Genomic DNA, 17362 nt, shown 5'->3' on the forward strand with positions numbered 1-17362 from the left:
TCTCCACATCCTTATCCTCCACCATCATATCACCACCATATGTACCATATCAACATATCTACATCTCTTGCAAGGGGCATTGGAGTTCCTCCAAATTTTTGGCAGCCTTTGCTTCACTGCATAGGCAAACAGTATGGGAGACCCACTTCCAAATAATGGGAACATTGTTTTCAGGAGACCCTCCAACCTCTACGTCTATTGCAAGGGGCATTGGAGTTCCTCCAAATTTTTGGCAGCCGTTGCTTCACTGCATAGGCAAACAGTATGGGAGACCGACTTCCTAATAATGGGAACATTGTTTTCAGGAGGCCCTCCGACCTCTACGTCTCTTCAAGGGGCATTGGTTTTCCTCCAAATTTTTGGCAGCTATTGCTTCACTGCATAGGCAAACAGTATGGGAGACACACTTCCTAATAATGGGAACATTGTTTTAAGGAGGCCCTCCGATCTCTATATCTCTTGCAAGGGGCATTGGAGTTCCTCCAAATTTTTGCAGCCGTTGCTTTACTGCATAGGCATTTTTTGCAGGAGGCCCTCTGACCTCTTTCAAGGGGCATTGAAGTTTCTCCAAATTTTTGGCAGCCGTTGCACTCACTGCATACTTTATAACTGAATAGCGGACCCTCTCCTTTCTAATGGGAACATGTCATTACTGTGGCCCAGCTCTATGTGTCTTTAAATTGTTAGTGGGGTTTTTCCCAAATTTTGGCTGCCCTTACAGTCACAGCATGGGCATTACCACTATAGGAGACCCGCTCCTTTATAATGGGAACATTTTTTTTTACTGAGACTCTCCTTTATGTCTCTTCAAAGGGGTATTGGGTTGCGTCCAAATTTTTTGCATCCCTTGGAGTCACTGCATACGCAATAACAGTATAGGAGACCCACCCATTAATAATGGGAACAACAAAGCATAGCCAGTTGATGGCCCTCTAAGAATAGCGAGGGCCGACTGCTGGCCCTTTAAAAATAGTAAGGGCCGCCTGATGACCTTATAAAAATAGGCTTTGTGACTTTTAGAATCCCTCCATTATAAATGAAACAGGATGTGTCTGATGATGTGTCACACACCGCATGGCCAGATAAGGTAGTAAAATGTTAAAATGACATTTCCCGGTGAATGCATTTGTCTTTGTTGAAAGCAATGCAAAAGTGCAAAAACGCATCAAAAATGCTACATGTGAACATAGCCCAAGGTGTGGAGGAGCATTTTTGTTTTGATTATTTATTTTGCCTTATATACAAATCATTACCCTGGAGAAGATGTTCCCTAACATATTTCCCAGAAAAATCCATTTTAGTTTCGTTTTTGTATGTTTTATTATGTGTCCGTAAAAGTGGCGTAATACCTCTGACGTTGTTGACAGCAGTGACCTGGAAGTCAGAAATGCTTCCAGGCGTCTTCCTCATGCTGTTACCATGTCATTTGAGCACTGTTCCCATGAATTTGGGCAATTTTTAGGCCCTCTGTAGACCAGTGGGGGAGCCGCTGGAACAATGCTCGAGTTTCCCATAGACTTACATTGGGTTCGTTACTCGGTCTGAGCACTCGAGCATTCCAATTTGCTCGACCTGAACAACGAGTACCCGAGCATTTTAGTGCTCGCTCATCACTACATATATTCATGTTATTAGCAAAATAGCCCAAATATTAGAAAGTGGGTGTAAGCGGGGGAACAGAGTCCCCCCCAACACCCTCCTATACCAACTCAAAAGCAACATTTTTTTAACAAGAGGGAAACAGAGTCATCATGGTTTAAAAAGGAGTGCATATTTTATTGAGACATTGATTAAAAAATATATATAACCCAAAAACAAAGTGAGGAGCAAGGTGGACAACGAAATATCCAATTTAGCCAAGCAAAGCCTGCATCAGTGCTAGATACTCAGTCAAATTGACATAACTTTACAGATAGAAAAGAAATTTACCATGAAGGTAGAAAAACCCTGCACCCCAAATTCTTGACCAATAGAATAAAGATTATAAAAATATAAGTAATAGACCTAAAATTTAATAAGGTACAACATGATGTCAAGATTGACAAGCTATTATTGAACCAACCATATGGTGGCGCACTCTATAGTGCACTGCTAAAAAGCAGCCAAACCAGACTTGTCAAGTAAGGTGCAGCGTGCATATTTGCACTGATATAAAGTTATGCAGGTAGGAGAACATCTACACACATTCCCCCCCCCCCAAAAAAATAGGAAAACAACCTCTTCTTACTCTTAGGCTTAGTGCCAGGGGAAGTATATCACCAAGATTAGCATAAGGGAGAGAGTTGTCTTACCAAAAATAACAGGCTGTCAGTAGGCTATTCAGATAAATAACCACGTGCGTCCCCCGACGCGCGTTTCGCGGCAGCTGAGGCCGCTTTCTCAAGGGGCGGTAGTAATGGTGGGGAAAGGAGACCTTTTAAACTGTTCGCGACGGTCACGTGAGCGCTCACGTGACCGGTCGCACATGTAATAGGGGCGTGCACAGGTGTCCCAGCGACGCCAGAATGGCGCATGCGCCCGCCGAGTCCCGCGTCAGGCAGCACCCCCAAGCCGTCAGGAACCACCGCGCACGCGCAGGCACGCCGCAAGGAATGCGGAAGTGCCCGACCGTGCGCGGACGTCATATAGACAGCTGGGTGCGTGCCCAACAACAGGAGGGCCGGCGCATGCGCGCCACGTCACGGGGCAGCAGTACTCGCCTACAGATTGCGTGTAAGAAAGAAGGAGAGAGCAGAACAGGGGGTTAACAGGGGAGTACATATGTAATACAATATCCATGACAATTTATCCATCAGTGGTCCTTTTCTTTATCTTTTTCCCATCGTTTTATCATCCCATCCTTCATTTCATATGAGACATCTGCATCACACAGTCATTTTGAATGGATAAGAGTTGATCCAATAAGGTGCAAAGAAAGAAGTTATTACATTATCTACAGAAAAACTGAAAAGATATAAACAGATTAAAAATGAAGAATTATTTAAAAACAAAAATAAACCCCAAACTAAACATATATATCCCTCGGGCACAGTGAGGGTAGAGAGGAGGGGGTCATTGTATGATATAGGATCAGCTATAGATATCTTAATGTCATAAGAAAGAGGAGAAGGAAAGGGACTCATTTAGTCCGCGGGGCGACAATGTCCCAAGTGTCACTATCCACTTAGCTTCCACCTGCGCCAAAACCTTTCTGACATTGCCACCCCGCGCACCCAAATGTATCACGTCAATCCCCCGCACTTTAAAACAGCGAGGGTCGCAATTATGGACAGCCCTGAAGTGCCTGGGAATGCTTTTGAGTTCATTGACTTCAGTCGCCGTCCTGGCCGCACCAATGTCGCGCACATGCTCACGCACACGTATTCTCAGTTCCCTAGATGTAAGTCCAATATAGATTAAAGGGCAATCGCACATGGCATAATAGATGACGTTATTAATGCCACACGAAATATAGTGTCTTATTTTAAAATGTTTATTGCCATCTGAGGACGTGAACGTGTTGCAGCGCGCGACATTGGTGCAGGCAAGACAACGACCGCAAGGAAAAGTCCCAAGGGTCGGTCCATGAGAACCAAAAGGATTCGGTCGTATCGAAACATAATGACTCGAGACTAGGAGATCTTTAAGATTTTTGGCCCGTCTTGGGGTCATAAGAGGACGATCCCCAAGAATTGGTCCCAGGGAGGGGTCGGTTGCCAAGATGTCCCAATGCTTGGTCATAATCTTCCTCATATTCTCCCACTCGTGGTTATAATTAGAGATATACCGAATTTTTGCTTGTCTGGTTTCCAAACCTTTAATGGTGTTAGAATATAATAAGTTGTTACGTGGGGTTCGCCTAGCCCTATCATATCCATGCCTGATACACCTGTTACTGTACCCACGTCGTCTGAACCTGTGCTTCAAATCCACGGCCTGACGTTCAAATTTGAGGTCAGAGGAACAGATCCGCCTTGCCCTCAGTAACTGCCCGACCGGGACGGCCCTTATGGTTGTGGGATGGTGTGCCGTGTCAGCATGTATTAGGGCATTGACCGACGTAGATTTCCTAAAGATATCGGTCTGGAGGCACCTCCCATCATCAACCTCCAGCTCGACATCCAGGAAATCAATTTTTGTGGTGTTAAATTTATATGTCAGCCTAATGCCCCATGTATTCTGGTTTAATTGGACCATAAATTCGTCGAGCTGCTGCACCGTCCCTCGCCAAAAAACCAAAATATCATCAATGTAAAGGAGCCAGCATAGGATTTGGTCCGTGGCCCCCGCGCCCTCGTCGCCAAAAACATGCCTCTCCCATGCTCCTAGGAAGAGGTTGGCGTACGAGGGCGCGCAGGCCGCCCCCATGGCTGTGCCCCGTTTCTGCAGATATACTGCATCCTTAAACAAAAAATAATTGTGGGTCAGGACGAATTGCAGGAGCTCGACGATCAGTCCACACAAAGGGCCGCCCAGGTCGGACGCCCCGAGGAAAAGGCGGATCGCCTCCAGACCAATGGTGTGCTCAATACAGGTGTACAGGCTTTCTACATCTGCTGTAACGAGCAGTACCCCTCCATCCAGAAGGACACCATCGACCCGTGTAAGGATGTCTGCCGTGTCCCTGATGTAAGAGGGTAAGGTCTCGACAATTGGCTTCAAATAGAAGTCAATAAATCTGCATATGGGTTCGCATAGGCCACCCAAACCCGACACGATCGGACCTCCAGGCGGGTCGGTGGGGTCCTTGTGGATCTTGGGTAAGAGGTAGAAAGTGGGTGCTTTTGGAAACCGGACAGTCAGGGCCTCCACAGTTTTTTTGTCTATAACCCCACCCTCACAGGCATGGGCCAAAATCATCTGGAGTGCGGCGGAGAAGGAGGTGGTGGGATTATAATGAAGTTTAGAATAGGTATTAGCATCCTTTAGTTGTCGGAATGCTTCCCTTTCATATTTTGTGCAAGGCCAAATTACGATATTTCCCCCCTTGTCTGCTGCTTTAATTACAATGTCACTATAGGACTGTAGTGTACTAATTGCTTTCCGTTGTGATGCTGTGAGATTATCAAATCTCCTGGAAGTAGATAGCCTTCCAAAGTCCTCGGACACAAGCTTAGAAAAAATTTCCACAGCAGGACACAGGGACAAGGGGGGAAAGTTAGTAGACTTAGGTCTTGCACATGGGGGTAACCCACCTTGTTGGGGAGATCCTGAGATCCTTGCTCCTGTAACAGTTCCTCCAAATTTGAAATTGCCTCCTGCTCCGCCGCACTCCAGGATTCACAGGGCGCCGTGCTCCTAGAGTCTAGTTTGTGGAGGATGAGTTTACGTGCAAAGAGTTGGAGGTCCTTTAATGCTGTGAAATAATTAAAACCATTAGTGGGAGAAAAAGACAATCCCTTGCTTAGAACCTCCAACTGCTCTACAGAGAGAACGTGGGAGGACAGATTGACAACCTGTAACTCCCCCTGGGACCCACTCACCCGTTGTTGTGATGGACCTTTATTCTTGCTAGTCTGTCGAGTCTGGACCCTTTTAGGACTTTGCCCCAGGACACTCTGACCATCCACAAGTTGCGTTTTCTCATGGGGGTCCTCCACAGACGTGGTGGATGACATAGACGTTGATCTTGATCTAGAAAAGGAGCCTCCTCTCTGTTGAGGACGAGACCGTTTGTTTGAGTGTCCCCATTTGTACATATGTTGTAATTGCTTGTCTTGTGAATCACGCAAAAATTTCTTTGATTTAAATGACTGGACCTCGTTAGCCAGTTCCTGAGATAAAATTTCGATGTCTTCGTTAAATTTTTTTAAAGACTCATTGGACATCTCCTTCTTCAATATGATCTGTAGTTGCTCAATTTCTTTCTCGATCAATGTTAGAGATTTTTGATTCATCTCACTGAGTAGATGCATATATCCAATTGAGCATGTGTTGGAATGTTGCTCCCATCTGGTCTTGATATAATCATCCTCCACACTAAAGGAAGGGAAGATCTGGACTCTCAAGCCCCGGGGTATAAGACCCCTTTCAATATATTTTTTTAGGAAAGCCACATTCCACCACAGCCGTGTTCTCTTCCTAATAAGATCCTTAAATTTATTAGTATGTTCATTCATACAGAACCCCCCCCCCCCCCCCCGCATTACTATCATTGTCCTCCTTGCATGCATCATTAAGTTGTAGGAGCCAGGTTCCATCCCGGGCTCGAAAGTCCATGGCGGGCCTGAAATAACTGTGTGAACCACAGAAATAAATATAATTAGCAAAATAGCCCAAATATTAGAAAGTGGGTGTAAGCGGGTGAACAGAGTCCCCCCCAACACCCTCCTATACCGACTCAAAAGCAACATTTTTTTAACAAGAGGGAAACAGAGTCATCATGGTTTAAAAAGGAATGCATATTTTATTGAGACATTGATTAAAAAATATATATAACCCAAAAACAAAGTGAGGAGCAAGGTGGACAACGAAATATCCAATTTAGCCAAGCAAAGCCTGCATCAGTGCTAGATACTCAGTCAAATTGACATAACTTTACAGAAGAAATTTACCATGAAGGTAGAAAAACCCTGCACCCCAAATTCTTGACCAATAGAATAAAGATTATAAAAATATAAGTAATAGACCTAAAATTTAATAAGGTACAACATGATGTCAAGATTGACAAGCTATTATTGAACCAACCATGTGGTGGCGCACTCTATAGTGCACTGCTAAAAAGCAGCCAAACCAGACTTGTCAAGTAAGGTGCAGCGTGCATATTTGCACACGATATAAAGTTATGCAGGTAGGAGAACATCTACACACATTCCCCCGCCAAAAAAGAGAGGAAAATAATCTCTTCTTACTCTTAGGCTTAGTGCCAGGGGAAGTATATCACCAAGATTAGCATAAGGGAGAGAGTTGTCTTACCAAAAATAACAGGCTTCAGATAAATATCCACGTGCGTCCCCCGACGTGCGTTTCGCGGCAGCTGAGGCCGCTTTCTCAAGGGACGGTAGTAATGGTGGGGAAAGGAGACCTTTTAAACTGTTCGCGACGGTCACGTGAGTGCTCACGTGACCGGTCGCACATGTAATAGGGGCGTGCACAGGTGTCCCAGTGACGCCAGAATGGCGCATGCGCCCGCCGAGTCCCGCGTCAGGGAACGCCCCCAAGCCGTCAGGAACCACCGCGCACGCGCAGGCACGCCGCAAGGAATGCGGAAGTGAGGTTCATTGGACATGACCTCACCTCATTCACGTCACTGACAGCGTGGGAAAATTCTCACGCTGAAGCGCTAAGTGCAGGAGAATTTTCCCACGCTGTCAGTGACGTGCATGAGGTGAGCCGAGTTCATTGGACATGAACTCGGCTCATCTGGATGCCGTCACAGAGAGACTCTGAGGAGCGCAAGCAAGCCTGCGCTTCTCAGTGTCTGCGGGATGACAGGCTGGGTGGCAGCTTTCTGCTGCGGTCCAGCCTGTCATCTCGATGTAGCAGAGCTGAAGCTGTCGTGGGAACCATGGAAAGGTAAGGATGAGGTTGCTTTATTATTTTTCTTTTATTGCAGGAGATCGTTGGCTTCAGCTGGAATGGGCGTGATGGTAAGTATAGTTTAATTTAGAACAATAAAGAATTGTGTGTTTATTTCAATTAAAGGACTTTTTTCTGGGTGTTGTGTTTTTTTAAAAAACTTTACTAGAAATTCATGGTGGTCATGTCTAATATTGGCATGACCCCATGAATTTCGGGGTTAGGGCCCGCTGATAATGCCAAGCTGGCCCTAACCCCTTTATTACCCAGCGAGCCACCGCACCAGGGCCCTGGATGAGTTGGGTACAGCGCCAGAAGATGGCACTTCTATGAACGCGCCATTTTCCGGGGTGGCTGTTGACTGCAATTTGCAGCGGGTGGGGCCCAGAAAGCTTGGGCCTCCCTGCGCTGCGGATTCCAGCCCCCAGCTGCCTAGTTGTACCTGGCTGGACACAAAAATAGGGCGAAGCCCCACGTATTTTTTTTTTAATTATTTCATGAAATTCATGAAATAATTAAGAAAAAAAGGACTTCCCTATATTGTTGTGTCCAACCAGGTACAAATAGGCAGCTGGTGGTTGGGGGCAGCCCGTTCCTGCCTGCTGTACCTGGCTGGACACAAATATAGTGCGAAGCCCCACGTCATTTTTTTTTTAATTATTTCATGAAATAATTTTTTGAAAAAAGGGCTTCCCTATATTGTTGTGTCCGGCCAGGTACAAATAGGCAGCTGGTGGTTGGGCGCAGCCCGTTCCTGCCTGCTGTACCTGGCTGGACACAAATATAGGGCGAAGCCCCACATCAATTTTTTTTTAATTATTTCATGAATTTCCTGAAATAATTTAGAAAAAATTAACGTGGGGCTTCGCACTATATTTGTGTCCAGCCAGGTACAACAGGCAGGAACGGGCTGCGCCCAACCACCAGCTGCCTATTTGTACCTGGCCGGACACAACAATATAGGGAAGCCCTTTTTTTCTTTATTATTTCATAAATTTCATGAAATAATTTAAAAAAAAAATACGTGGGGCTTCTCCCTATTTGTGTGTCCAGCCAGGTACAACTAGGCAGCTGGGGGATGGAATCTGCAGCGCAGGGAGGCCCAAGCTTTCTGCCCCCCCCCCGGTGCAAATTGCAGTCCGCAGCCACCCCGTAAAATGGCGCGTTCATAGAAGCTGGATGCTGTACCTGGCTGGCATACAAAAATATAGCAAAGCCCACGTCAAAATTTTTGGGAAAAATTAATTAAAAAATAAATAATAATTTAGGGACTGCATCTTTATTAACTCCTCAAATGTCATTTAGTGTTAAAATAAAGGATTTATTTAAAAAAAAATTGGCGTGGGATCCCCCATAATTTTAGGCTCTAGCGGAGGTTGAGCCGACGGCTGGGGCAGATGTTTGAAGCCTGGGAAGTGGGTAATACCCACGGAGCTTCCCAGTCTACTAATATCAGCCCCCAGCTGAATACCTAGCCTTTACTAGCTATTAAAATGGGGGACCCCCCCAAAAAATGACGTGGGGTACCCCCTATTTAAAGCTAGCAAAGGCTAGGCAGACAGCTGGGGGCTGATATTAATAGCCCAGGAAGAGTGCCATGAATATTGGCCCCCTCCCAGGCTAGAAACACCAGCCGTCAGCCGCCCCAGAAATGGCGCATCCATAGGATGCGCCAACTCTGGCACTTAGCCTCGCTCTTCCATGCTGCCCTTGTGCGGTGGCAGGGGGTAATAGGGTTGGGGTTCATGTCAGCGCCAGCTGCCATGAAGCCCAGGTTAGTAATGATGGGCGTCTATAAGACACCCCCATTACTAACCTACAAAGTGTTAAAAAGAAAAAACACACTACACCCAGAAAAAAATAATTTATTTGAAATAAAACACACAATTTTATTTAATTCTTAGTTTACTAAAAAAAAATAGTTACCTGTCCACGTTCCTGCGCTGATCTCCCATGCACAGCTGTCACATCTGGAGATGGTGACAGCTGTGCATGGCTGCTGTAAGCTCACACTGCCGGGAACACGTTCGCTCCCGGCAGCGGGAGTCACTGACTGAGGTCACCGGAGTGCATTCAGGCAGCGCAGCTCCGGAGACCTCCTTTACGGCACTGCTGTACCGTGGGAATTTCTCACGAAACAGCAGGGCCGTAAAGGAGCTAACCAGAGCAGCGCTGCCTGAACTCCGGCGAACCCGCTTATGCAATGACGGGGCTGCTTTACGGCTCCATCATTCAGCAGCGGTTCAGAGCGGTCACATTCTATGTGGCTGCTCTAAACTGGAGATCATCGTGGGACACTCGTGGACAACTACGGAGGGGTAAGGATAAGGTTGTGGTTTATTATTTTATTATTTTTATTATTTTATATTTTATTACAGGAGATCGGGGAATTAGGTGTCTAGGTGAGTATAGGTGTAGTTTTTTATTTTTTACTTTATTTTAGGTGGCGATCGGCGGGGACAGGTAATGTATGAACTAATTTATTGTAGGCAACCACTGGCCACCAATGACATGTATTTAACATTTATTGGGGACACAGTAGGGCAATTTAAATAGCAGGATCAGGCTGATGGGAACTACTGCTCTCATCGAGCTGATCCTGCTGGCACGAGTGGATGGGGGACAGACATAGGCCGATGGGAGTAGTAGTGTCACATCAGCCTATGTCTGCCTGCACGCACACACCCGCAGTCATCCCACAGACACCGCGCACACCCGCAGACATCGCACAGACACCGCACACACCCGCAGACATCGCACAGACACCGCACACACCCGCAGACATCGCACAGACACCGCACACACTCGCAGACATTGCACAGACACCGCACACACCCGCAGACATCGCACAGACACCGCACACACTCGCAGACATCGCACAGACACCGCACACACTCGCAGACATTGCGCAGACATCGCACAGACACCGCACAGACACCGCACACACCCGCACACATCGCACACACCCGCAGACATCGCACAGACACCCCGCACACACTCGCAGACACACGCACAGACACCCCTCACACACTCGCAGACACACGCACAGACACCCACACACACTAATCATGACGGGCTGATCGTCTGGGAGGTGAGGCTGACCTGTGCGGCAGTGGGAAAGTTCATGTGAGTTCATGCAATGCAGTCAAGCATGAACTCACGTGAACCCTCTGAGGGCACCGCGGCTACTTCAAATGAACAGCTGATCGGCATCACCTGATACCTCAGCTGTTCATTTGAAATAACCGGCGGGAAAGCGCAGCACAGAACGGGAAAGCCAGCGGTGAAGTCTTTTCACTGCCGGCTTCCCCGCCCGGGTCCTTCGCTCCCCGCTCCTTGGTGCTGCGCTCCCCGCCCGGTCCTAACTTACGATCGGGATGGGAGGTGGCGAGGGGAGCGGAAGATCGGGGTCGGAGGCTGCGGGGAAGCAGTATGGGGCTGTGTGATTGTTTAAAAGCCGGCGGCTTTTTACCACCCGCCGGCTTTTAAACGATCAGGAGAATTCTCCCACGCTGGGATGGCATTCTGATGACAGGCTGGATCTCAGCTGAGCGCTGCCATCCAGCTTGTCATACTTCAGAGACACTGCAGAGCGCAGGCATTATGGGAACTTCCGATTCCGGTATTCGATATTGTAAAAGTATCGGAATTAAGTGTCAGAATTCCGATACCGCGAATATCGGCCGATACCCGAAATTTCAGTATCGGAATGCTCAACACTATTTAGCAGTATATAAACATATCTGTTATCCAGCACAATCATTTAACAGATAAAAATGGACCCATGGTAAATCTGAATAGGGTTACGATAAGATTAATACTCATCCATCATAATGTATCCCAGGTATGCCTCAATGCGTTTCACCCTGCTGGCTCATCAGGAGGCACGATATTGTGATGTCAGCTCATAATAAATGATGTCTTTGTGTCCTCTGTCACATGATCCTTTTAAATGGCCCGCTTATTCCTAACCTCTCCCCAAACAGTCTGTCATTTCCTGTTTGAATCCCCAGTGTCATAGCATTACACATACTCCATTAGTAAAAAACAAATACAGTAATGTGGAATAGTTTTTGCCAGGTGTGGAAAATGCAGCAAAGTAAAAATGCTTTAAAAAATAGATGTGTTAACAGTTCATATTTATCAATTATCAAAATGCAAAGAGAGTGAACAAAAAATAAATCTAAGTCACATCAATAATTGGTGTTATCACCCTTGGCCTGCCAAGCAGAATCAAAGCATCAATTCTTCTAGGTACACTTACCCATAGCTTTAATATGGGCATTCAGGTGATAGAAATGTAAATCTATACAGTACATACTTGTATGCCCCATATTAGAGGTCTGGTTGCTTTGAAAAGTCTTTTTATTAAATCCGTTTTCCTATGCTTGCAGTCCGGGGGATGGAAAGAAATCCCCGCCTACTTACTGAATTTCAATATTCCCCCCTCCCCTGCACATCACAGGGCCCTGTGACGTGCAGTCTTCTCGTCCAGATCCTGCGCAAATGACCTATAATGCAAGGCATGCTTTTTTTCCCTCCCGGCTATATTTTTTCCAGTAGTGCTCTTGTGCTTCGGCACCGGGATCTGGACTCTGTGATTCCCTGGCACCTGCGCACAAGAGCTCTACTGGAAAAAATATAGCCGGGAGGATAAAAAGTGCTGGTCATTTGCGCATGCACGGGAACTGGACGAGAGAAATAGTGTTCTCAAAGTGATGTGCAGTGTTAGATTTTTCTCCACACATAACATTTTGCATTTAGCCCAAAAAGTTCTACTTTGGTCTCATCTGACCAGAGCACCTTTTCTCATGCCAGCTGTGTCCTCTTACATGGCTTTCAGCAAACAGAACTTCTTATGGCTTGCTTTCAAAAATAGCTTTTTTTTCTTGCCGCTTCTTGCCACCATAAAGGCCAGATTTGTGGAGTATACGACTAATAGTTGTCCTGTGGACAGATACTCCCTTGTGATGTGTGGATCTCTGAAACTCCTCTAGAGTGACCATAGGCCTCTTGGCTGCTTCTCTAACTAGTGATCTCATTGCTTGGGATTAGTGTTTGGCATTTCAAATTCGGGATAACATCTGCGTGACAGCGTGGCAAATCAGGGATGTTCATGGGCGGAGCTGATTTTTTGGTGCGAACAAGCCGGAACCTCGAACACGAACCCGAATTTGAAATGCCGAACAAATTCGCTAAACACTACTTGGGATGTCAGTTTAGGTGTACGGCCATGTCTTGGTAGTTTTGCAGTTGTGCTATACTCATTCCATTTTAGGGTAATGGATTGAACAATGCTTCCTGAAATGTTCAGAGCTTGGGCTATTTTTTATAATCTAACTCTGCTTTATTTTTCTACAAAACTGTATCACTGACCTCTCTGGTATGTTCATTTGTTCTCATAATGCTGTTTGATACCTAATGTTCTCAAACAAACTTCTGAGGCCTCCACAGAACAGCTGTAGTTATACTGAGAATAAATTACACACAGGTGGACTTATTAATTATGTGACTTCTGGAGACAATTGGTCACTCAGGATTTTATTTAGGGGTATAAGACTACAGGAGGCTGAATACAAATGCACCTCACAATTTTCAGATTTATATTTTTTAAATATTTAAAAAAACATGAATCATTTCCTCTACACTTCACAAATACTTGCTACTTAGTGTTGGTATATCACATAAAATCCCAATAAAATACATTTAAGTTTGTGGGAGTAACGTGAAAAATTGTGGAACATTTTAATGAATACTTTTTTAAGGCACTGTATGTCTTACATCTGCTGCACTGCAAGTGTCCATGGCTGGCCATTGCATCTACAGCTCTCATCATCATGGTTTCTGCATAGGAATACAGGAGGAGACAGAAGGATTTGTGCAATTCTGCAACCATAGACAAAATGTTAGCTCTCCAAGATGTTTGGAACAACTTCCCTGATGAGTTCCTTCAAAAACTTTGTGTGCCTAGAAGAATTGGTGCTTTGATGATGTTTGGAAGGCAAAGGAATGGTGTTCACACCAAATATTGATTTGATTTAGATTTCTCTTTTTTCTTTCACTTTGCATTTTGGTAATTGTGTAAAATAAACTATTAAAACTTCTATTTTTGAGAGCATTCTTACTTTACAGCCTAAAACTGTTGCACAGTGATTATATATACACCGTGGGGAAAATAAGTATTTGATACACTGCCTATTTTTCAAGTTTTCCCACGTACAAAGAATGGAGAGGTCTGTAATTTTTATCATAAGTACACTTCACCTGTGAGAGACAGAATCTAAAAAAAAAAAAAAAAATCACGTTGTATGATTTTTGCACAATTAATTTGCATTTTATTGTATGAAATAAGTATTTGATACAATAGAAAAACAGAACTTAATATTTGGTACAGAAATGTTTTTTTGCAGTTACAGAGTTCAGTTGTTTCCTGTAGTTCTTGACCAAGTTTGCACACACTGCAGCAGGGATTTTGGCCCACTCCTCCATACAAATCTTCTCCAGATCTTTCAGGTTTCAGGGCTGTTGCTGGGCAACATTGAGTTTCAGCTCCCTCCAAAGATTTTCTATTGGGTTCAGGTCTGCAGAATGGCTAGGCCACTCCAGGACCTTGAAATGCTTCTCACGGAGCCACTCCTTAGTTGCCCTGGCTGTGTGTTTCTGGTCATTGTCATGCTGGAAGACCCAGCCATGACCCATCTTCAATGCTCTTACTGACGGAAGGAGGTTGTTGGCCAAAATCTCGCGATACATGACTCCATCCATCCTCCCTTGCAATATGGTGCAGCTGTCCTGTCCCCTTTGCAGGAAAACACCCCCAAAATATGATGTTTTACCCACCATGTCCTTCTTCCTCGAAACACGACGAGTGAAATTGATACTAAAAAGTTCTATTTTGGTCACATCTAAGCACATGACCTTGTCTCGTTCCTCCTCTGGATCATCCAAATGGTCGTTGGCAAACTTCAAACGGGTCTGGACATGTGCTGGTGTGAGCAGGGGGACCTTGCGTGCCCTGTAGGATTGTGGACCCAGCTCTCTTCAGGTCATTGACCAGGTCCTCCCGTGTAGTTCTGGGCTGATTCCTGACCTTTCTCAGAATCATTCTTACCCTACGAGGCGAGATCTTGTATGGAGCCCCAGACCAAGGAAGATTGACAGTCACCCTTGTATTTCTTCCATTTTATAATAATTGTGCCAACAGTTGTTGCCTTCTCAACAAGCTGCTTGCTTATTGTCCTATAGTCCATCCCAGCCTTGTGCAGGTTTACAATTTTGCCCCTGTTATCCTTAGGCAGCTCTATGCTCTTGGCTATGGTGGAGAGGTTGGAGTGTGATTGATTGAGTGTGTGGACAGGTGTCTTTTATACAGGTAACAAGTTCAAATAGGTGCAGTTAATACAGGTAATGAGTGCAGAGTATGAGGGCTTTTTAAAGAAAAACTAACATGTCTACTAGAGCCAGAAGTCTTGCTGGTTAGTAGGTGATCAAATACTTATTTCATGCAATAAAATGCAAATTAATTATGTAAAAATCATACAGCGTGATTTTCTGGAATATTTTTTAGATTCTTTCTCTCACAGTTGAAGTGAGCCACGATAAAAATTTCAGACCTCTCCATTCTTTGTAGGTGAGAAAACTTGCAAAATCGTCAGTGTATCAAATTCTTATTTTCCCTCTGTATATATAAAAATTTATTGCATATAAAATATAGCATTCAGCGACTTGCTGTGCAAATGTGCATTGTTTGTGTTTCTATAGGTTCCACCAGATGAATGGGGGGGATATCCGGCACCTGGGAAAGAAGGAGAAATACCATGCAGAAGGATGAGGAGCGGCAGCTACATCAAAGCCATGGGGGATGATGACAGTGGGGACTCTGACACCAGCACCAAAATGTCACCAAAGGGTGCCACCCGACGGGAGAAATACCGCAGGTCTTCAAGCGTTGACCATCCCAGAAACAAGTATGACATTATCTTTAGACCCTTCTTTCACCTTCTTTATGTTTTTTTTTTTACTATTGGAATGGATTACATAGACTCTTAATGGAACATGTAAAAAATGTCCTTTTGAGTCATCATTATACCAATCTGAATAAAGCCTAAGGGGCCGTAAAATAATGCCACACTTTTAGGTTGAGAAGTTTTTAATGAACAACTGTGCTATGTAAAGATTCGCACCATCTGTAGTCCACAATATTGAGTTTGTTTCCTATTAATTGTACCATTCTCAGAGAACGATGCATCTTATTGCAGTAAAGGTTTAATGGGGTTGACCAGACATAGGTGTTTGATGAGCTTTCTACAGGATAAGCTATCAATAGCAGATCTGTGGGGTCTGACACCTGAAGTTCCCACCGATCAATAATGCTTTGATCCAGATGGCCCACCGTTGCCATCTACTTCAGCACAGCTGCTGCTCCTTTGAATAGAAGCGGTACTGTAGTAGCCTACACTTTAAATGGAATTGCGCTCAGTAGCACTGCTAAAAGTGTTTATACCGGCCGCCACGAGAGGCAAAGACAGTTAATTGGTGTTAGTGCCGGGTGTTGGACTGGACCCACTGACCTGCTATTTATGACTTATCTTGTGGATAGATCAGCAAATACTTATGACTGTTACAGATCTGCTCCTGTTTTAGTCGATCTATTGCAACTACAGTAGTCATATCTGCTTATTATTTTAATTTAGTATTCAGAATAGACTCAGCAATGATTCGATTAGTGATGCATTATTCGTATCTGTTTATTCAGAAGCCTTTAGCTTAGAATAACTACCAGGCATCAAATATTCCCTGTGCAGGTTGAATGCACTGCTCTATCTCAACCTTATCCTATAACCCAAACTGATTTTGCAGCTCTCTTAAGTGGAAAGTAATTCTGGGAAAATGGTTACATTAATATTGAAAAACATTCAAAATGTCTCTCCTAGGCCACATGCTCACTAGACTGATCATTTTAGCCCAATCAATGTTATTGTGGCTGGACAGAAATCTAATTTTAGCATTTTCACTATAGATTTTTACAATGATTCAATATTGAGCATATGCTTTATATCGCCAATAGTATATTGTATTCTGTCTAGACTAACCTTACGTCTACGTCTTGGTTAGTCATTTAGATCTACCTGGCAAGTACATAGGAGCCAGTTCTGACCTAACGTGTTCAAGTATTAGAAACTGGTGAGCAAAACAGCAAACTTAACTTGTTTTCTCTGGACATTCTTTCATTTAATAATGATGTGTCTTTGTTTATATGATTAACATATCTACCAAATATGCTCCTTTTCCCCCATATTAGCTCCTTTTCTCACCACTCTTTACTAGGTTTCCATGTAAGCGATATTCTGACTCATGTCTCTGTAACTGTCCCAGCTGCTGCACTCCACCTAAAATTCATCCCAAGGGACATGGATTTGGTCTCTCCATCTCGGGTCAGGTAAGTATTAGAACTGCATGTACTGTAATGATGCCTGGAAATGGATGGAATGCCGGTGGGATGCATGACCACCCAACTTTGCTTGCGTTCTGCATTTTTACAAGCCTGGGCGCTGTTTGGATGGACTGCAAGGTTTGAATCATTATGCCTTGAATGATTGCATCAAATGGCTGTATAGGATCAATCCATTTCATAGGAATGTGTCTATTGGGGAATTGGCCGTGATGAAACCATGATATATAGATAATTCGATAACTCGTTCTTCAGCCAACTGCAAACAGTTTCAAAAATATTTTGCAAAACACTTGACCTGGACTAGTACTTTGTGTTTCTTTTAAACTCTTTTATAAATTTTAATCTAAACAATTTTTTTACAGTTTCCTTAATTGTTCCTTATATGGATAGAATTTCTAACATCTGTCTATG

General features: G+C 44.5%; 1 protein-coding gene across 7 annotated transcripts in view; it reads left to right on the plus strand.

Annotated features, from left to right (window-relative positions):
• Positions 1-17362, plus strand: part of DLGAP3 (DLG associated protein 3) — a 726679-nt gene that overhangs the window by 443777 nt on the left and 265540 nt on the right. For 3 of the 7 annotated variants that reach the window (XM_073666012.1, XM_073666010.1, XM_073666013.1), the window contains exons 4-5: positions 15259-15464; positions 16825-16936. The exons of 2 other annotated variants lie outside the window; for them this stretch is intronic. In XM_073666012.1, the coding sequence (XP_073522113.1) occupies positions 15259-15464; positions 16825-16936 (318 nt within the window). The remainder of the gene's footprint in view (positions 1-15258; positions 15465-16824; positions 16937-17362) is intronic. 2 more of the 7 variants (XM_073666014.1, XM_073666011.1) reach the window with 1 other exon arrangement.

This window comes from Phyllobates terribilis, unplaced genomic scaffold (assembly GCF_046119375.1).
Source record: "Phyllobates terribilis strain yellow unplaced genomic scaffold, ASM4611937v1 Scaffold_2__4_contigs__length_985480577, whole genome shotgun sequence".
In the NCBI taxonomy this organism is placed as follows: Eukaryota; Metazoa; Chordata; class Amphibia; order Anura; family Dendrobatidae; genus Phyllobates; species Phyllobates terribilis.